Below are 22,466 nucleotides of genomic sequence, written 5' to 3' on the forward strand. Positions count from 1 at the left end.
ACCCACAGGCCCACTGGCCCCACTGAGCAGCTCTATCAGAGAGGGGAGATTTATGGTTGCAGTCCCTTCCCTAGGAGAAGCTGAGAGGAGAAAGGCGGAAGGCAGAGCTGGGTGGAAACCTCTGTCATGAGGGTTGAGGCTTGTCGGCTGAGAGGCTCTCTCCCCGCCATTGCCTGCAATTTGTTTTCAATTGTCCAGACCCATAAGAGAATCTCACCCTAGATCCCAAGCCCCAGGCAGCCCTCATACCTGGAATTCCCAGGCCACAGCCCCCGTTCCTGGGGGAAAAGGCGATTCTAGGGTCGGAGAGCCCCAGGGCAGAGCATCATGCATGGGCTCCAGGAGACCTCAGACCAGCTCCTGCTGCTTCCTCTTCTCCCTCCCTGCCCCAGGGCCACCCGAGCCCCAGCTTGGGTTTGACCACATGGTGACATTCATGTCTGATAACTACCCAGCACAGCAAAGATGGTGCATCATTCAACAGGGTCCCAGCTGTGCTGTGGGGTTTGATTAAAACACTAAATTCTGTGTACACGTTTAATTGAACAAATATTTATTAAGCACCTACTTTGTGCCAGGCATTGTGCGAGGCACCCTCACTGTGTGCCGTTCGCACAGCACAATCATCTGCTCAGAAATTAAAACCAAGAAAAGGAACACTGTCGCAACCATACAAACTGGGGGCAGGGGCCAGTATCGCGGATGCAGGCGATTCCCGGGCCAGAAAATGCACCCACCAGGAGCTTGTTTTCCATCTCTCAATAAGCCTCCACTAAACAGTAGTTTCAAACCCTCTCGAGGTTGATGGAGAGGAATGTTGTTGTCTCTGTGCCCCCTGGCTGGTGCCTGGTGGACATTCAAATACTCTGAATCCTATTTGAGAAAAGGAGCCTGAGGGCCTGGTGTCAAGAACATCATTATTTGGATTAGAAAATGCGTGTTTTCAGTTCATATGGTTGCGACAGCCCTTATGAAAGATATAAACGTCCCTGCCCTGACTGCGTAAATGTTTAAGGTAGACCTAGTTTTGGATTCCTGAGTCAGAATCTTCCGGTTGTCCACAACCTCACAAGGCCAGAGAAGTGAGAGGAGATTTCTATCCTGGAAAGGAACCAGTGGACGGCACAACTGGTTTGGAAACACGACAAACTGTGCCTGCATTTACAGAAGCAACGCGCAGGAGAACGTCCTACAGCTATCTGGTCTCGCACACACGCTTGGGACTCACAGGCGGGGCCCGGCCTCGGCCAGCCCTAGTTATCGGTGCCCAGCTTGGAGAGGCCGCGGCGGAAGTCGTGCAGGTCGTCGATCTTCCCGTCCAGCACCTCCAGGAAGCTCTTCAACTCCACCTTCAGGTGGCGCTGTCGATATTTGCTCTCCTCAATGTCTGTCTTTAAGGAACGCACTTTGTCTTCCAGGTTTTGATTGTCTCTCTCTGCCGCCTGGCAAAGCAAAAGGGAGAAGGGTCTGGAAAACTGAGTGATGAGAGCCGTCCTTCAAACCCTGCTACAGCTGAAACAAACATTCTCCATCCCACCTGAGGGCTTGGGCCAGAGCCTAAGTTCCCTAGAGCATGCTAAGCCTCCGGCACACAAGCCTGTGACTACGACATCAGAAGGGAAGCGGCAGGCACTTCAGTGACCTCCTCCTTTCCTGTCTGCTCTCCTGCAGAGGGGCCAACACCTGGCCCGAAAAGCCAAGATCCAACAAAGCAGGCAGAATGCAGCAGGGAAAGTCTGAAATCCCCATCCGAGTGGCTAGCAGAGACCACATTTCAGTTCCATCCTGAGAGACAGAGGCAGAACAGATGGGAGAGTGGCTTGTTACCCTGGTCCCAAAGGGGCGTGGCCTCCTCAGCCCTAGGCCAGCCTCTGGCCCTCAGCCAGGAAGGACTGGCCGTGCCAGTGACTCAGAGACAGCCAGTCTGTGCACCCTCTGTTACCATGGAGACGTTCTGTGGTGCTGGGCCCCACAAGCCTACAGAGCGACAGCTAGGTAAATTACACGCAGGTTCTCAAAGACAGGACAGCTGTGAATCTTTACATGAGCCGTAAGTCTCGCATTCTTCCTATCAAATAAGAGCTTTATGTTGAGGGCATACATGGACACTTTTCTGAACATTCGCACAGGAACCAGTTACCAATCCTGGGGTTGTTAATTACACGAAGCACCGTGCGTATTTCAGAGGGCCTGCGGGGAGGAGACTCTCTGAGGTGGAGGAAGAAATCTGAGGCTAGAGGAAGGCCTGCCCAAGGACAGTGCCCAAGGTCACTGGCAGGGGAGTGACTGAGGTGGCCCCACACCCTGACCCTGGGCTATCAGGCCACCCCCTCCCTGCTCCTCACCCCCACCCAGGTTCTGCAAGGAAACAGTCAACTACACCACGGTGATGCACAGAAACCCTTGTAGAACTGGCAAAACCAAAAGACCAGTGCTGCCAAGTCTGCCCCGGGGGCAGGGGTGGATGCGTTGCCATCTGGTATACAGTTACCGCCAGCTTTTTGTGAACAGAAAATCTCTCCTTTACCATTCTCGGTGTGAAAGTGAAGGGAGGTGGGCAAATGAGTACCATGACATTTGTGCCTTCTCGGCTGAGTCAGGACGGCTGTGCCCCCCACCCGCGTACCTCCAGCTTCTCAGAGACATATTCGCACTCTGACATGAGCTGAGGTATGATTTCACTTTGTTTTCGGAGATCTTTCAGCTCCTACAGGAAAAACATTTGAGAGAGAACATAAAAGCAAGTCAGATAAAATATATTCTTGAAAATCACCAACGTGTGCACACTGGCGAAAGGAGCTTTGGGAACCTGTCCTGTTTGCAGAGACAATGACAGCGACTGTGGGAACACTTCATCTCAGGGAATTCCAAGGGTGAAGTGTGTCACACACTTTGTCACATGAAGTCTGTATACATCACGACAAGGCAGATGTTTTTCCGATTCCTGTTTTATGAGTGGAGAAAGTCAGGCCTAGAGAGTTTGGTAACATACCCATGGCCCCCAACATGTGTGCACTTAACTGTCTGCCCCCTAGAAAATAAATGACTACAGGCCAGGCGTGGTCAAGCGTCTCCAGTCTCAGCTACACAGGAGGCTGAGGTGGGAGGATCGCTTGAGCCCAGTTCAAGACCAGCCTGGGCAATACAATGAGACACCATCTTAAATAAAATAAATACATTTTTTAAAAATTTTAAAAAGAAAATAAGTGATTACATGATGGGTCTCTAGTGGCATTAATTTGGCAGCAAAACTCAACTTCTGAGGACCGATACCAAACATGTCTGTCTTGTGAAACGTTCAGCTCCCTTGTGGATCTGCATGATCGGCTACAGAACAGGGCTAGCGGGGAGGCGGCAGAGGTCATGGGGAGGCCTTTGCTCTGGCCTGTCTGCCCCTTGGTGTGGCTCCCAGCTTGCTCTCTGCACTGCTATGCAGGCAGCTGCCAGGGCCGGTCATGTGCCCCAAGACACCTGCTGTGTGGCACCCTGCAAGGCCCAGAGGGTGCCGAGGGGCCCTGCTCAGAGCACCATTACTCACTGTCTCCTTTTCTCGGAGCTCTGCCTCCAGCTCCTCGATCCTCCTCTTCAGCTGCGTGTTCTTCTCCTTCTCTCTGTTGATCTCACTGCATTGTTCTTCCAGCTCATCAATCTTCAATAAACACCACAGTAAAGCAAGGGTGACAGCTTATGTCAGTCATTAGGGAAGAGATCACCACAGCTACGCTTATGTTTTCCTTTAAAAATAAACCCTAAACTAATCCATTTGTAAGTTTTTCTTTGTGGCTATGAACAAACCCCATGCAGCTCCACCACAGGGCTGTCTGCCCCGCTTGCAGGGACCTGCTTTGCACATGATGCCTTACAGAGGCATCATAACAGCAGAGCCAAGTAAGTCATAAAACCTGCCTTCTAGATGCCCTGGGCTTCCGGTTTCCTCTCATGGCCACGAAGAAGTAGATTCAGATTTGCTTTGGGATCATCACAAGCAAGGGATAGACATCCCCTGGATTGATCTGCTTTTCCCCAGAATGATTTTTATACCATTATCGTCATGTCCTGCATTATTCTGTTTTATCTCAAGGGTTTAAGCCAGCAGGGTAGAAAACCAAGCAACCTCATGAGGCAGTGGCTGTCAAAAAGGGAAGCAATGACATTCGAACATTATAAATCAAGGTGGCCTTCCCCTGTGGATGCAGGCGGAAGGGGCTGGCCTGTGGGCCTCTTCTCGGAGGTTGAAAGGCAAAACCCCAGATGGCATCTTTCCTTCCTTCCCAAGGCTGACCCCTCAAAAGGGTTACCTGTGTGGAACAGGGATGCAAAGGCCTGACAGTCTCACACTGCCATCGGATGCTGGGAACCAAAATGTGTGTGCAGAGTGAACAGCAGGCGGGGACCCCACGTTCACCACAAAAGCACTGTAGTGATGAAGCCCCCAGAACGTGCAGCAGCAGTCCTTGATGTGAAGGGCACCGAGCACACTTCCCAGAGGTATCCTGCACCAAGCCCTGGGGTCTGAACTCCCAGCCACCCAGCCGCTGGAGACCCCACCAACTTCCACCTCCGGCACTGGGAGGCACACTCGAGACATGTCCCGCCCAGGGAGGGTGTCACTCCTCCAAGGGAGCGAGCTGTGCGTGATGCTCTTCCTCTACTCCCCCCGCACTGCTGCTGGCTATCGGACTCAGACCAAAGTGAGAAACTCAGCTCTTTTCTTGAAAATGCAAGAAAGGGCAATTGATCCCTCTGGCAGGCAGATCTGCCAGGCCACGGTGGGAACGTGCAAAGTCAGCAATTGGCCTGTGCCCGACTGTCAGCACTTTCAGCACCGAGATGAAAAAATGACACAAGATAGTTTTATATGGCATTAGCACGAAAGTAAGACAGTGTGACAGAGGGCTAGGATGCAGGGGCCCTCTCAGTTGGGCAGGGCAGAAACAGGGATCAAGGGGGAGTGAACACCAATCTAAATGGGACCTGTCCCCCAAAACCCTGCTCTGACGGAGCATCCTCCAAAGCCTGTGTGTTCATAGCGGGAGAACTGACCACCATCAAAACGAGGTTAGCAGAGAAACCTCAAGACCTCAATGGGGGAGTCTGGCCATCCCAAAAGCACCTTACGAACCAACTGGAGTGTGACTAATGACAGGGAGGGTTACAGGTTCATTTTCAAACAAATCAAAATCCCAGGATGTCAAGGGTGGAGAGTGGCGGGCATACGACAGGCCAGCACCTGCCTGCCCTCCTCACACCTCAGGCACCATCATCTTTTTCTCAACTCCAAAGTGACATGCTTAGAAATAATAATGTGAATGGAAGCAGGGCTTCCGAGCAGGTGCAGCTCGTGTCCCGAGGCTGTTTGTCACCTTCTCTCTGGGTCCCCTTCCTCCACAGAGGGTCACTGAACCCCAGAAATGCCACTCTGAGAGGGATAAGGCTGACACCTCCAGTTTGTCTTCTCCTCAGCAAGAGGAATTATAAAACTGGGTTCAGAAAAGGTAACGAGTCTGGCCAGGTGTGATGGCTCACGCCTGTTATCCCAGCCTTTGGGAGGCTGAGGCGGGCAGACCACCTGAGGCCAGGAGTTTGAGACCAGCCTGGCCAACATGGTGAAAGCCATCTCTACTAAAAATACAAAAATTAGTGAGGCGTGGTGGTGGGCACCTGTAATCCCAGCTACTTGGGAGGCTGAGGCAGGAGAACCGCCTGAACCCGGGAGATGAAGGCTGCAGTGAGCTAAGATCACGTCACTGTATCCAGCCTAGGAGACAGAGCAAGATTCCTCCTTCTCAAAAAAAAAAAAAAAAAAAAAAAAAAAAAAAAAAAAAAAAAAAAAAAGAAAAGGTAACAAGTCAGTTGTGAGTTGTGTACATTCAAACTCCTAAGAAAGGCAGGGAGGAGGAGGGACGTTCCTGTGGGAGAGGCAGCAAGTCTTCCTCTGGCTGTGGGGATGAGGGCAAAGCCGGGGTAGAGAAAAAGGGTTGTGGGTGCCCCCATCTCCCGCTGCTCATGCCAGCCGGACTCGGGCCCACCGCACCCGCACCCACCTTGTTGCGGAGCCGGTCGTTCTCGTCGCGGCAGACGGAGAACTGCCTCTTCCACTGCTCCACGCTGGCCGCCGACTCCTGCAGCGCCGTGGTCAGTCGGGCATTGCTCTCCCGCAGCGTCTGTAGCTCAATCTCCCACTTCTTTACATTGGCAGCGCTGCGGGACGGGGATGGGCAGTGATGACAGGTGGGTGCCGTCCTGTCTGGCTGAGCCTCTGCCCACCCGGGGAAGGAGACTCCACCACCCTTAAGTACACCCCTGGGGGCCCACATGCCCTCTCCCACAGTGGGCTGCAGGTGGGTCCGGCTGCCCTAATACAGGGCCAGGAGGGACTGGCCCCTCTCTCTGGTATGAACATGTCACCCTGCAGTCTATTTTCTTAAAGAATCCCCTTAGAAGAGAATACAATTCTTGAGCCAGGTGTGGTGGCTCACACCTATAATCCCAGCACTTTGGGAGGCCGAGGCAGGCGGATCATGAGGTCAAGAGATCAAGATCATCCCGGCCAAAATGGTGAAACTCTGTCTCTACTAAAAATACAAAAAAATTAGCTGGGTGTGGTGACGTGCAACTATAGTCCCAGCTACTCGGGAGGCTGAGGCAGGTGAATCACTTGAACCTGGGAGGTGGGGTTTGCAGTGACCCGAGATCATGCCACTGCACTCCAGCCTGGCGAGAGCGCAAGACTCCACCTCAAGGAAAAAGAAGAGAACACAATTCTTCACGAATGAAGAGACAAAGCTAGGCATGAGCGCTGCAAGGCAGGCAAGGCTCGCCCCTTCCTCCTTCCTGCCTGCCCTGCTCCCTCCTGAAAGGTTGTAGGGGTAGACCAGGGGCCCTTCCCTTCAAGAACTGTATGAAAGCCATGGATACCTCCAGGACGCTGGCTTTAAGTAGGCAAGAAGCCAACAGCTTGGCTCAGGGCAATAATGGCCCCACTGTAAACTGTGTCTCCTCAGAGCCTTTAAAGGAATCCAGATGGGAGAACCTAGGGTTTGGAGACAGGAATCAGTGCCTTGCCCTGAGGGCAGAATGGGGGTTCTGGAGGGAGTCCTGGCTGGCCCATGTCCCCTTGGAAGTGTGAGGAGACCAGGTATCTGAGGGACACCTCTGCTGTCAACACAAAGTCCTCAGGCTTCATCTGATTCTATGTGCTTGGTGAGGAGGATGTTTAAAACAAAACCAAGCTGGAATCAGGTTCTCCTCCCTGTTCTCTTCTGACTCTCCTTCAGTTTCCTTGCTAGGAGCCCACACATCTGTGGCGCTGAATGTGACTGGAGGTGACAGGGCAGAGCTGCACGTGACAAGCCCATGGGGAGGTTTCTGCCAGGCTGACAGTCCTCTTTCTAAAGGCCCTTCGTATTTTTTTTAAGTAAATACAATGGTGTGTCCGAATAGATCTGTGTTATCTTTTATTCCATACCCTCAAGGACCCAAGGACTTGGAAAATATGTACTTTCACTTTCAAACACCACTGACTGAGGAAATAATAAAATGTATTATCTGGTGAAATCTAGAGTCGACGACTGAGATTTTATTTTATTTATTTTTTTGAGATGGAGTTTTTCTCTTGTTGCCCAGGCTGGAGTGAGTGCAGTGGCATAATCTCAGCTCACCGGAACCTCCGCCTCCCAGGTTCAAGCAATTCTCCTGCCTCAGCCTCCCGAGTAGCTGGGATTACTGGCATGAACCACCATGCTCAGCTAATTTTCTATTTTTAGTAGAGACAGGGTTTCTTCATGTTAGTCAGGCTGGTCTGGAACACCTGACCTCAGGTGATCCACTCACCTCAGCCTCCCAAAGTGCTGGGATTACAGGCGTGAGCCACCTCACCCAGCCGATCACTGAGAATTTAAACTAATTTAGGGAAATAGCTTCATGCCCATTCCTGTACCTCACTTTTTCGTTAAACTTGGATTTGAAAACATTTGTTTTTAGGGGTGAAACATTTTCACCGAGGCAGCCCATTGTGACTTAAACGACCAAAAATAGCTCTCAGTTGGGTGTGGTGGCTCACGCCTATAATCTTGGCACTCTGGGAGGCCAAGAATGGAGGATCACTTGATAACCCCAGGAGTCTGAGACCAGCCTGGGCAACATAGCAAGACCTCATCTCTACAAAAATCAAAATAAAATTAGCCAGCATGGCAGTGTGCACCTATAGTTCCAGCTACTTGGGAGGACGAGGCAGGGGATCGCTCGAGCCCAGGAGTTCAAGGCTGCAGTAAGCTATGATCGCGCCACTGCACTACAGCTGGAGTGACAGAGAGACACTGCCTCAAAAAATAAAAGCTCTCACACTTGCCTGATGGGTAAGAAAAGTGACTGGTCACAGTTCTGTCCTTTGAAGTATCTGACAAAGAGCCACAGTCCAAAGGCAGGCGGCTGGATCTAAGGGTCACACGTGCTTTTTGGAATTCCTAGGTCAGATCACAGCCGGGCCAGGGCAGTTGGAGGGGTGGGTGCCAACACCGTGGCAGATCTAGCTGTGGAATATGACAGGCTGCCTCTGGTAGGCTCCCGAAGAGACTGTGACCGCAGCCATGAGTTGAACGCGGGCAGTGTGAGGTGATGGAAAATTTACTAGCCATGTGACCTTGGGCAAGGAGTCACTTTATCACTTGGAATTTAGTTTCCTCATCTGTAAAATGGGGGGAGTTTCAAAATGACAGCTTCTCTTACGGACCGAATGCTTGAGACCTCCCCAAATTCGTATGTTGAAACCCTACCCCTAATGTGATGGTCTCAGGAAGCGGGGGGTGGGGAGGTGGGGAGGTTGAGAGATAACCAGGATTAGGTGAGGTTATGAGGGCAGAATCCTTATGAATGGGATCCACGTCTTTACAAGTGTCCCCAGAGAGCTTGCCTCCTCTCCCCACCTATGAGGACACAGTGAGAAGACGCTGGTCTATGAACCAGACCCTCACCAGGCACCAAATCTGCCAGTGCCTTCATGTTGGACTTTCTGACCTCCTGAACTGTGAGAAATAAAGGTTTGTTATTGAAGCCACCCAGTTCATGGTATTTTGTTATAGCAGCCTGAGCCAAGACAGCTTCCAAGATGATGATACAGTTTTTGTTTTGTTTTTGAGACGAAGTCTTGCTCTGTCGTCCAGGCTGGAGTGCAGTGTTGCGATCCTGGCTCACTGCAACCTCCACCTCCCAGGTCCAAGTTATTCTCCTGCCTCAGCCTCCTGAGTAGCTAAGATTACAGGCATGTGCCACCACGCAGAACTCATTTTTGTATTTTTAGTAGAGACAGGGTTTTACCATGTTACCTGGGCTGGTCTCAAACTCCTAACCTCAAGCGATCCACCCACCTCAGCCTCCCAAAGCATTGGGATTACAGGTGTGTGCCGCCATGCCTGGCCAGTACAGCTCTTAAATGGGCAACTCTGAGGAGGGGGCTTCTCAGTCTGAGGGAGACTGGGGAAAGCCTACCGAACCCCCTACCCCTGGCCAGGTGGGCAGAAAGCCCTGAGTGTGCTCATGGGACCAGCCTACACCATGAAGCCCAGCCTTTGGGAAATGCGCCACATTCTCAAGGTACAAAATCACAAGCACCATTCACGCAGTAAATTAAAATCATATCGATACCATTATGGGGACTGTGTTACATTTATAGGTCAATTTAGGAGAAACTTTTAAAATAGATCCTTTTAAAATATCAAGGCTTTTTACCACTTTCCAACAGAATGTCTGTTAAACACTTCTTTTTGTAAGCCTTGAGATCATTTTAAAGTTTGCTTCACATAGATCTTGTAAATTTAAGTTTATTCCTATTGTAAAGGATCTCTTCTTCAAATATATTTTCTATGTGGCTTTTTTGTATATAGGAAAGTGACTGAATTTTGTGCGATTTCATATTTTTAATAGTTTATGTTTTCACATGCATTTCTCGGATGTTCAAAATTCAATCTTTTTTTTTTTTTTTTTTTTGAGACAAGAGTCTCACTCTGTCATCCAGGCTGGAGTGCAGTGGTACAATCTCAGCTCACTGCAACTTCTGCCACCTCCCAGGCTCAAGCAATCCTCCCACCTGAGCCTCCAGAGTAGCTGGGAGTACAGGTAAACACCACCATGGCTGGCTAGTTTTTAAAATACTTTTTTCTTTTTTTGAGAAGGAGTCTTACTCTGTCACCCAGGCTGGAGTGCAATGGCGCAATCTCGGCTCACTGCAACCTCCGCCTCCTGGGTTCAAGCAATTCTTCCGCCTCAGCCTCCTGAGTAGCTGGGACCACAGGCATGTGCCACCCCCATGCCCGGCTAATTTTTGTATTTTTGGTAGAGACGAGGTTTCACCATGTTGGCCAGGATGGTCTTGATCTCTTGACCTCGTGATCTGCCCACCTCGGCCTCCCAAAGTGCTGGGATTACAGGCGTGAGCCACCTTGCCCAGCCTAAAATACTTTTTTCTAGAGACAGGGTTTTGTCATGTTACCCAGTCTGGTCTTGATCTCCTAGGCTCAAGTGATCTGCCTGCCTCGGCCTCCCAAAGTGTTGGGATTACAGGTGGGAGCTGCCATGCCCGGCCAAGAGTCCACGTTATGAATGATAAATTTGGCTCCCCCAAAACAAAACAAAGCACAAGCGCAGGGGTGCATGACACACACACAGGCACACACTTACCCTCTCTCCACACATGTACACTCAATCACATACATTCTAACATACACACTCTGACACGAACACACGTACATTCACCCTCTCTCCATTTACATACTCACAATCGCACACACATACACCCACACACTCTCTCTCTTTCTCACACACGCACTCACACACAAATGGATGCTGATGTGGTTGGCCAGAGTAGGGCCATGAAGCTAGCTGGCCCTCCTTTCACCAGGAGAAAAGAGTGGATGCTCCCAGCAGGTTCCAGTTTTCTCTCCCAATTTCCTGAAACCCTGTCCAGCAAGAAAGGCTTCTAGGGAAGTGCTGAAGGTGGAGAAAATAGGGTCTGGACTTCAAAACAGCCTTACCTCTGCGTCAAGGCAATCTTCAGCTTGTCATTCTCAGACTTCAGGTGCGTGTCGGCTGGACCGGCATGAGAGGCCTTTTCATCATCCGTCCCGTTGACACTGGATGCCTGAGTAGAAGATGGGGTTTCACGCCCAGATTCCTGGCCAAAGTGAATTATCTTCACACGTTATTGCTTGTACACACATCAGCAGCAAGTCAGGCATAATAAGAAACTGTGTGTTTACGAGTGTGGACGAATCAACTCATCCAACTAGAATGTAGCAAAGACTAACTAACTTTTATTTATTTTTTTTAAATAAAACCTAACAAAGACTATCAAGAACAAAGAAAAAGGCATGAAGAGACCATGTGAAGCTCATAAAGTCTGTGCACTTTACTGAAAAATACCTGGGCCAGTGCTCTGAGCTTTACGTAGGCCTTATGGAGAAACCTACCAAACCTGAGACCTGGCCTCCTGAAATACACAGGACAGAAGCCACAAGGGAAGAGGGATGTTAGAAACAAGGAACGAGGAATAGCGAATGAGGACAGAGAAAAAGTACATACTAGAAACGGAGACCACTTAAAGATCCTGGGGCTATGGAGCGTTAGATCAACACATTCACTGAAGAAATAAGAACCAGGTCCTGATGTTTCCCAGCTCCCTCATTACTGAGTGTTGCTCTGAGAATATGCTGAAGTGTTTTCCATAAGTCACACCACAGAGAGGTGAAATCCCATCTGGTGCTATAGAAGACCTTAGAAAGATCTTACTTAGCCTCCAGTAAGCACACGGGCAAAGGAGGAAACTAGAGGAGAGTGGTGTATAAATCCAAGTTTATATTTCTGAATTTAAAAAAAATGCCATAAACAAAATTAAAATGAAAACCTGGGGGAAATATATGCAGCAGCACATATGAAAAACACAAGTTGGCAGGGCGTGGTGGCTCACACCTGCAATCCCAGCACTTTGGGAGGCTGAGGCAGGCAGACTGCCTGAGGTCAGGAGTTCGAGACCAGGCTAAGGTGGAGAAACGCCATCTCTACTGAAAATACAAAATTAACAGAGCCTGGTGGCACATGCCTGTAATCCCAGCTACGCGGGAGGCTGAGGCAAGAGAATCACTTGAATTCGGGAGGCAGAGGTTGCAGTGACCCGAGATCATGCCACTGCATTCCAGCCTGGGCAACAAGAGCGAAACTCTGTCTCAAAATAAAAAAAAGCAGAAAAAGAAATGTTAGTATCTTTCCTATGTTGACAAGCTCTTAGAGTCCTCATCTTTTAGAGCTATACACTCAAATATTTACGGATGAAATGAAATGTCTGGGATTTGCTTTATAACAAGGAGGAGGGGGAAGGAGTAGGTGGATAGATGAAACAACTGGCCATAATTTCCTAATTGTTAGAGCAGACCTATGGGTACAGGAAGACCCATTATACAATCACGCCTAGCTTTGCATATGTTCAAAATTTTTTGAGTTTAAAAATAAAGCTCTTGAAAATCAATACCAAAAAAATGAGCACCTTAACTTAAAAAAGGGGTAGGTAATTGATATTTACAAAAGAAAAAAAGACCATACAATCAATAAACATAAAAAATATTTAATCTCATTGGTAAAGAAATACAAAATCAAAGCCAGGTGCAGTGGCTCATGCCTATAATCCCAGTACTTTGGGAGGCCAAAGTAGGTGGATCACTTGAGGTCAGGAGTTCAAGACCAGCTTGGCCAATATGGTGAAACCCTGTCTCTACTACAGTTACAAAAGTTAGGCAGGTGTGGTGGCACGTGCCTGTAATCCCAGCTATTGGGGAAGCTGACGCAGGAGTATCATTTGAACCTGGGTGGCAGAGGCTGCAGTGAGCTGAGATCATGCCACTGCACTCCAGCCTAGGCGACAGAGCGAGACTCTGTCTCAAAAAAAAAAAAAAAAAAAGGAAAAGAAATAATGCACTTTTCATCTGTCAAATTAAAGCTTTACTGATGAGGGTGTGGGAAGAAAAAGCCTTATTCACCGTAGGTGGGAGTTAGAACTGTTTATTTCTGCAGGCTTAGTTTGTGGTATGCATCAAAAACTTTAAAAACGTCCACACCTTTAACTCAACATCTCCATTTCAAGAACTTATGCAGAAACCACCAAGTGCATGAAGATATGCAAGAATGCCCATCAGTGTTATTTATATTAGTGAAAACTTGGAAATACAGATGTCCCAAATTATAGGAGATTAGCTGAATAAGCTGTGATACACTAGAATGCCGTCCAGCCATTAAAACAGTTTTGAATAACCATAAGGTTAAATGGTATAATTTAAAATATAGACTGGAAAACTATGTTAGAAAGATACACACCAGGCCAGGCGCGGTGGCTCACGCCTGTAATCTCAGCACTCTGGGAGGCCCAGGCAGGTGGATGGCCTAAGGTCAGGAGTTTGAGACCAGTCTGGCCAACATAGTGAAACCCAGTCTCTACTAAAAATACAAAAAATTAGCTGGGCATGGTGGTGGGCTCCTGTAATCCCAGCTACTCGGGAGGCTGAGGCAGGAGAATCTCTTGAACATGTGAGGCGGAGGTTGCAATGAGCCAAGATTGCGCCTGTACTCCAGCCTGGGTGACAAGAGGGAAACTCTGTCTCAAAAAAAAAAAAAAAAAAAAAAAAAAGTTACACACCAAAACCCTAATAAAATATCTTCAAGTGGTGAGAAGGTAGATAATTTTTATTTTCTTTCCAGTACGATAATTTTTCCTTTACACAACAAACAGGTAGTACTTTTACAGTCACAAAACAGCCTCACATTAAGTGTTTTTGCCATTAGGCTGTTTAAATATCCACCTATTTGGAAAATGTAATCAAAGTGTTCATATTCTAAGAGATTCAGAAAACCAAGTAACTGATTACTAATTAAAAAAAAAAAAGGCGGGGGGCCAGGTGCAGTGGCTCATGCCTGTAATCTCAGCACTTTGGGAGGCTGAGGCAGGCAGATCACCTGAGGTCAGGAGTTTGAGGTCAGATACTAAACTCAAAGATATCACTGTCATATGTGGTATTCTGAAAAAGATAACATATTAGAAACTTTCTAGACCATGGACCATTTCACATGCTGAATTTCATAGGTCCTCAGAGATTAATCAAGAATTCCCCCCCACCACCACATATACTAATCTGGACATCAGGAAGGTGGGTGTGTTGATTTCAGGTTAAAAGAAGTCCTTTTTAGTCAATTCTCACACTTTAGACAGACTGCTCAATTAGTATACAAAATTAATGGTATCACTTAGATCATATTAAAGATTATTTTAAAAGATTCAGGAAAGTTCCTGTCTACCTGAAATGGAATTCACGTTCATTTCCATAGGTCCATGTGGGCATATTTATGTGATGAGGCCAGGACAAGGTACTGGGAAGATAACTCAAGGCAGACACAGGTTTTGCCTTTTTGAAACATCTTAAGCCACCAAATCTCCTGTCCCAAGGGTCAGCCATAGCTCCTGCAAACCCAAGATCCCTCTCCGCATTCTCCCTTCTCCTGAGCACCGACATGTTGGGTATGCTCCCTCCCGGGGTTCACCGACACTGGAATTTCTCCCACCCTGTCTTTGCTGGCTCCCATTTCATAACCGGGCACATTTCCTAGGGCTCTAGCATCTGCCCTCCTCTCTCCATTCCTTCTTCGTGCACCCAAGGCTTCAGCTATGCCCCTGTGAGGTTGATGGTCAAGTCTAGAGCATCGATCTTGACTGCTTAAGATGCCCAGGCCTCCTGATTCTCTTTCTGCACCCTGTCCTCATTTGCAACCCTCCCCCTGGCTTCCCTGGCCCAGCCATTCCCCCTTCACAGCCTCTCGACAATCTTTCTGCCCTCAATCCCTCCCTGCCTGCCTTACCATCTGCAAGCAAGCCCACTCTCTTAGGTGAAAAGTCCAAATCAACAGTCACAAAACACTTCCAATGTCTACCAACTACCCAAGAATAATTAGACAAATAGCTAATAAATTACCCACGAATGAAGAATTTTAGGTCTTCACAGTATCTCCAAGCACATCCCCATGCCTCCCACAGCACACCTCAGCCCCCACCAGGCAGACTCCTGGCGATCTTGCTAGCACATCATACTTACTCCTGCCCTTCAGTCTTCCCTCCTGAAGTCTCCCTTTCCCTGGCTTTCTACATATAACCCCGTCACTAGGTCAGGACTTCCCCCACCACCACAATACTCCTCTAGACATCAGGAAGGTGGGTGTGCTGATTTCAGGTTAAAAGAGGTCCTTTTCAGTCAATCCTCACACTTTAGACAGACTGTTCAATTCCCGGCCAAGCCAGCTCTCCTGTGTTAAGACAGAGCTATTGGAACACCATCTCCTACCTGACCTCTGTTAAAACTGGAGATGAACACAAAGCTTGTCTGGTATCAAGTCTCTCTCTTGTGGGCACAAGGTACCCTACATAGAAACTCACCTCCCGGCACAGCCAGGAGACGTGGGCCCTCGCCACTGGCATTTAAACACAGTGACCACAGAATGTCACTCCAGGGCCAGGACGTGCATTAACTTGAATCTCATCAACGATTTTCTGTCCAAAATGCAGTACACCACATCCTAAAAAATTCAAGGGTCTCATAAAGACATGTCACTGTGATTAGGCTAATAGTTGAAAAAGTCTTCAAAATGACCTACTGTCAAAATTCCCTACTTCTGGCCGGAAGTGACAAGGAACAAAGAGACTCCATCACCAACCCCACTCGGGTTTACTTTAAGGACAAATGTCTTACTTGGGAATGATTACTCGAGGTCTCGATTTTCTCCTGGGTCTTGTCTTTGGCTATCTTGGCAGCTTCTTTCACCTCCTGGAATTTCTCTGCAAACTGAATGTGAAGAATATTTGTTAAAGGTTTTATTAACCTCATTCATGGTTGTATTCACAGCCTTTATTTATTTTGCATCCCTTTTAGGCCAATGCATTCTGTACAAATCCAGAAGAATTTTATTTGCTATTAAATGAATATAAGGACGTATATTCCAGTAAACAGCACTGGGCAAGTCAGAGCTGAACCAGTATCTAAGCTACTGAAGCTACTTTGATAATGATGTATTAAACTAATACGGCTGGGTGCGGTGGCTCATGCCTGTAATCCCAGCACTTTGGGAGGTCGAGGCAGGCAGATCGCCTGAAGTCAGAAGTTCGAGATCAGCCTGGCCAACATGGTGAAACCCCATCTCTACTAAAATACAAAAAAATTAGCTGGGTGTAATGGCATATGCCTGTAATCCCAGCTACTCAGAAGACTAAGGAAGGAAAATCACTTGACCCTGGGAGGCGGGAGTTGCAGTGAGCCAAGATCACACAACTGCACTCTGGCCTGTGCAACAGAGTGAGTCTCCATTTCAAAAAAAAAAAAAAAAAAAAAAGAAAAAAAAACTAATACAAAAATGGCAAATGAAATTTGGCTATACCACACACACACACACACAAAAAATCCATGGAAAACTTCATAATCCATACTGAAAAGTTCCAAAAACTTTTATAAGTCAATGTCATGAAAAATAGAAACACTCAAAAAATTGGAAGAACAGTTGTGATTTTAAAAGCTTAAGAAATAAAATAGTAAACCATAACACGTAGCCTATGATCAGGTCCTGTTTTGGACAGACCAACTTTAAGACTTCCGGGGGGACAAATGGGGAAATTCGAATACAGACTAGATTTTAGATGATATCAAGGAGTTACTAATTTTGTTAGAAGTGCTAATGATGTCATTACGTTGGAAAATGTCATTTTTTTCCTAGACGAATACTAAGTATTTAGGAGTGAAATGTCTAAATAATTACAGTTTAAAGTACTTCAACAACAATAAAAAAGAGGAAGAAATGTGGTAAAATGTAAACAACTTTTAAATCTAGGTGATAGGTATATGGGTGTTCGTTATACTATACTCTCTACTTTTTATTAGTATCTTAATATTTCCATAGTAAAACAATTCTTCAAGTCCCGGGGCAATCATATCACTCACTAGCTTATAGTCACTAACAAGGTGGCCAATTTTAATTAGCAAATTCATTGTTTGAACAGAGAACAGTCTGTGATAATGCTGGTGTGTATTACAAAGTAAGAGCTAAATGTGGTTGCTGACAACACACACACACACACACACACACACACACCCCCCCCAAACTAGCAAGTTGCAAGGCTATCAACAATTCTGCGGGTTTTATTGAGAACTCATTTATTTCTGAGCATAGGTTACCCTCCGGGTATCTTCACAATGCCAATACCAGTCATCTGCTTTGGGAAACCTTGCCAGATAACAGATGTAGGTGAACTCAGTACCCTAGGGTAAGCTGAAAAGGTCAGTCTTTCTGTTCTGGCCTGTGGTTGCAGGCCCTGTCAACAAAGCCACAGCTGGGGAGGCTTCATATTTAACTATTGCAATCCTGGCAGAGGAAAATCACATTACTTATTGCTTAAAACGTGAGGTCCAGCAGGGATGAACAAATCCTCCCTCACCTTTTCTTTTTGGGAATCTCTTAGGGAAAAAACATCATTATCATGAACTCCTTTGTGGCAGGGTCCACATCTCTCCTCTTTGTGCCCTCCTCCCACACCTGACAAAAAGCAGGAACAGTACAGTTTGTTCAGTGAATGAATGAGTTCTAGGCTTGCATAGCCCTATCCATTTTAGGAAAAAAAATCATGTAAAAGACTTGGTAGTCTACCAAAGATTTTTTTTGTTTACATTCAAACAGGTGAGAATCGAAAAGAAAATTTCAGACAATAAGCTTAAAATATAATGAGGTAGGATAATAAGCCCTGTGATATGGTTTGGCTGTGTCCCCATGCTTTGGCAGGATCCCCATGCTGTGTGCAGTCTAGGGACTTGGTGACCTGTGTCCCAGCTGCTCCAGCTGTGACTAAAAGTGGCCAATGGACAGCTCGGGCTGTGGCTTCAGAGGGTGCAAGCCCAAAGCCTTGGCACCTTTCACGTGGTGTTGGGCCTGTAGGTGCACATAAGTCAAGAATTACTGTTTGGGAACCTCTGTCTAGATTTCAGAGGATGTATGGAAATGTCTGGATGACCTAGCAGAAGTTTGCTGCAGGGGCAGGGCCCTCATGGAGAACCTCTGCTAAGGCAGTGCAGAAGGGATATATGGGGCTGAAGCCTCCACACAGAGTCCCCACTGGGGCACTGCCTAGTGGAGCTATTAGAAGAGGGCCACCGTCCTCCAGACCCAAGAATGGTAGGTCCACTGACAGCTTACACTGTGCGCCTGGAAAAGCAGCAGACACTCAATGCCAGCCCATGAAGGCAGCTGGGAGGGTGGCTGTACCCTGCAAAGACACAGGGGCAGAGATGCCCAAGACCATGGGAGCCCACCTCTCACATCAGCATGACCGGGATGTGCGACACGGAGTCAAGGGAGATCATTCTGGAACTTTAAGATTTGACTGCCCTGCTGGATTCCAGACTCGCATGGGGCCTGTAGCCCATGCAGCTTTTGATCAATTTGTCCCATGTGGAACAGGTATATTTGCCCACTGCCTGTACCTAGAAGTAATTTAGGTACAGTAGAAGTATATTTACCCACCCCATTGTACCTAGGAATAATTTGTTTTTGATTTTACTGGCTCATAGGTGTAAGGGACTTGAGACTTGGACTGTGGATTTTTGAGTTAATGCTGAAATGAGTTAAGACTTTGGGAGACCGTTGGGAAGGCATGACTGGTTTTGAAATGTGAGGACATGAGATCTGGGAGGGGATGGAAAGATATAGTTTGTCGCTGTGTCCCCACCCAAATCTCATCTTGAATTGTAACTCCCACAATTCCCACATGTCATGGGAAGAACCTGGTGGGAGGTAATTAAATCATCAGGGCAGGTCTCCCCCATGCTGTTCTCATGACAGTGAGTAAGTCTCAGATCTGATGGTTTCAAAAATGAGTTTCCCCACACAAGCTCTCTTCTCTTGTCTGCTGCCATGTGAGAAATGCCCTTCACCTTCCGCCATGACTGTGAGGCCTTCCCAGCCACATGGAACTGTAAATCCAGTAAACCTCTTTCTTTTGTAAATTGCCCAATCTTGAGTATATCTTCATCAGCATGAAAATGGACTAATATACTGTGTCAGATACATTTTAAATAAATGATCATTTTTCAAGGTGTGGTATTGGTAGATGCATGATGGAACAGAACAAATAGGTGGGAAATGGGCCTCACCTTTTATATAAAAAATTAGCTTATGACTAAGGGGGAATCAAAAATAAATGAGGAAGGTTACTCGACATATGATTAACTTTATTAAAGTGAGGGAAATGAATTTAAATCCCACAAACCTGTAGCATGATAAATTACTGATGAGCTAAAAGGGCAAGAAAAAAAATCAGGATGCTCCTGAAGAAAAAAAAATCTGGATGCAAACAGACTGAGCACGTATCAAGCTTCTGTTTGAGAGGTGGGAGGATAATTTTCTAAACTTGGAAGAAATCTCTTAAACCCACAAAAGTGACAGACTTCACTACATAACAATTTAAAGCTTTTGAATATAAAAGGAAGAAAAAAAAAAAACTAAACCAGAAGGGAAACAACAGCTTTGGGAAAATATCTATAGCTAGGCTAGTACAACAGAAAAAGGGCTATTTTCTTTAGTATGGAAAGAATTTGTACAAACTGAAAAGTATGACAAACCCAATAGATAAATGGCAAAATTCAGGAGTAAAAAATGCAGTAACAACTTACGGAAAAGACCATTCCGCCTTGTTGGAATTGCAAATCAAAATAATGAGGTACCACTGTTTGCCTGTGAAACGAGCAAACTCTAAAGACAACTAGATTCTCTGTTCTGGCAAGATATTTCTGGTAATGTTGGTACAGCCCCACTGAGAAACTATTTGGAAATATGTCTCGTGAGTGATAAAAACATATCTATAGGCCGGGCGCGGTGGCTCAAGCCTGTAATCCCAGCACTTTGGGAGGCCGAGGCGGGTGGATCACGAGGTCAAGAGATCGAGACCATCCTGGTCAACACGGTGAAACCCCGTCTCTACTAAAAATACAAAAAATCAGCTGGACATGGTGGCGCGTGCCTGTAATCCCAGCTACTCAGGAGGCTGAGGCAGGAGAATTGCCCGAACCCAGGAGGCGGAGGTTGCGGTGAGCCGAGATCGCGCCATTGAACTCCAGCCTGGGTAACAAGAGCGAAACTCCGTCTCAAACAAAAAAAAAAAAAAAAAAAAAAAAAAAAACATATCTACTGACCCAGTGATATAGCTTCTGGGAAATGCTCTATGGAAAATAACGAAGAATATGGGGGGGAAAGGCACTCAATATCAAAGATGTGAATTCCAGCATTGTCTACAAATATGGAACACTGGAAAAAACCGAGGGCCCTAGGAGAATGACAGAGAGAAACTTCAAAGCCTCCAGCTAGCAGAAGAAAAGCGCCAGTCACGGCAGATGCCTAGTCATTGTCCTTCCGTGAAAAATCCCAACCCTCCAAGTCTTGCATTTTCTAATATTTCCCCCTTATCCTAAAAAAAAAAAAAAAGAAAAGAAAAGAAAAGAAAAAAGCATATATGCTTGTAAATTTGGAAAATATAATTTAGAAAACAATACTTTTTATATGACTGTTGGCTGCATGTATCTCTTCTTTTGAAAAGGGTGTGTCTATATCCGTTGCCCACTTTTTTAATGGATTTTTTGTTGTTGCAAATTTAAGTTCCTTATAGATGCTGGATATTAGACCTTTGCCGGATGCATAGTTTGCAAAAATGTTCTCCCATTCTGTAGGTTGTCTATTTATGCTGTTAATAGTCTCTTTTGCTGTGCAGAAGCTCTTTAGGTTAATTAGATCCCATTTGTCACTTATAAGTAGGAGCTAAATGTTGAGAATACATGGACACAGAGAGGAACAACACGCACAGAGGCCTATTGGAGCGTGGAGGGTGGGAGGAGGGAGATGATCTACAAAAATACATATTTTTAACTTTTAAGTTACATAAGTTACATATAACTTATTTATAATACATATTAATATATATGAATTATATAACATTTTATATATATATATTTTTTCTTTTCCTTTTGAGACTGAATCTCACTCTATCACCCAGGCTGGAGTGCAGTGACGCAATCTCAGCTCACTGCAGCCTCCGCCTCCTGTGCGCAGGTGATTCTCCTGCCTAAGCCTCCAGAGTAGCTGGGATTACAGGCATGTGCCACCATGCCTGTCTAATTTTGTATTTTTAGTAGAGATGGGGCTTCCCCATGTTGGCCAGGCCAGTCCTGACCTCAGGTGATCTGCCTGCCTCACCTCCCAAAGTATTGGAATTACAGGCATGAGCCACCACGCCCGGCTATTGTGTATATTTAGACCTACAGTCCCATTGAGGTAGGAGGCAGTACTCAACTCTGGACCAGACTGAAGACTGGCTAATGTGCTCACCAGAGCCATGACAGCTTACGCATTCCCTGGCAATGACTTGGAAGTTACCAGCCTTTTTCTGGAAACGTCTGAATAAGTTGGCCCTTAATTTGCATGTAATTAAAGTAGGTATAAACGTGACCGCAGAACTGCCCCATTGCTGCTGCTCTCGACACACTGCCTACAGCGTAGCCTGCTCTGCAGGAGCAGCCACAGAGCTGTTAACGCTGCCACCTCAATAAAGCTGTTTTCTTCTACCACCAACTCACCCCTCAATTCCCTCCAGGGCAAAGCCAAGAACCCTCACAGTGGGGCCCCAGTTTATGGGCTTCCCTGCCCTGCAACACCATCATCCAAGATAAGAACCACATAATCTTCTGATATCTTTCTGTCTGTATATATGCATTCATTACCTACATTTCTTTTAAAATAGATTATATCTCTCATTTTACAGCATCTTTTGAAACAATATGATATTAATATTTCCATGCAATTATATGATCTTCTCCTACACTTTTTTTTTTTTTTTTTTTTTAAGAGTCTTACTCTGTTGCCCAGGCAGGAGTAGTGCAGTGGCGTGATCTTGGCTCACTGCAACCTCCGTCTCCTGGGTTGAAGTGATTTTCCTGTTGCAGCCTCACAAGTAGCTGGAATTATAGGCGCCCACCACTATAAACCCCGCTAATTTTTGTATTTTTAGTAGAGACAGGGTTTCACCATGTTGGTCAAGCTGGTCTCAAACTCTTGACCTCAAGTGATCCAGAAGCCTTGGCCTCCCAAAGTGCTCAGATTACAGGCACGAGTCATTGCACCCAGCCTCCACTACACATCTTAATTGCTACCTGAAGGATACACTGCACTTTAACCAATTTCCTACTACTGGATGTTAGGGCTTTCTTATTTTTTTTCTGTTGTAAATGATGCAATCTTTGTAGTGAAATTTTTATACACAGTTACAATTGTTTCCTTAGAATAGATTCCTGTCAATGAAACCCATGGATCAAGGGATATTCAAATCACAAAGGTTTCTGAAATGTATTGGCAAATTC

The 22,466-nt window shown here is 46.5% G+C and overlaps 1 protein-coding gene across 4 annotated transcripts in view; it reads right to left on the reverse strand.

Annotated features, from left to right (window-relative positions):
* Window positions 1–532: 532 nt before the first annotated feature.
* Window positions 533–22,466, reverse strand: part of HOMER2 (homer scaffold protein 2) — a 99,596-nt gene continuing 77,662 nt past the window's right edge. For 2 of the 4 annotated variants that reach the window (XM_032264837.1, XM_032264836.1), the window contains exons 4-9: window positions 15,774–15,866; window positions 11,028–11,167; window positions 6,045–6,201; window positions 3,539–3,649; window positions 2,627–2,707; window positions 533–1,442 (exon numbers count right to left, since the gene is read on the reverse strand). In XM_032264837.1, the coding sequence (XP_032120728.1) occupies window positions 1,254–1,442; window positions 2,627–2,707; window positions 3,539–3,649; window positions 6,045–6,201; window positions 11,028–11,167; window positions 15,774–15,866 (771 nt within the window). In that variant the 3' untranslated portion in view covers window positions 533–1,253. The remainder of the gene's footprint in view (window positions 1,443–2,626; window positions 2,708–3,538; window positions 3,650–6,044; window positions 6,202–11,027; window positions 11,168–15,773; window positions 15,867–22,466) is intronic. The other 2 variants (XM_032264839.1, XM_032264838.1) reach the window with 1 other exon arrangement.

The sequence above is a fragment of the Sapajus apella genome, unplaced genomic scaffold, assembly GCF_009761245.1.
Source record: "Sapajus apella isolate SASKATOON/1434 unplaced genomic scaffold, GSC_monkey_1.0 scaffold147, whole genome shotgun sequence".
NCBI lineage: Eukaryota > Metazoa > Chordata > Mammalia > Primates > Cebidae > Sapajus > Sapajus apella.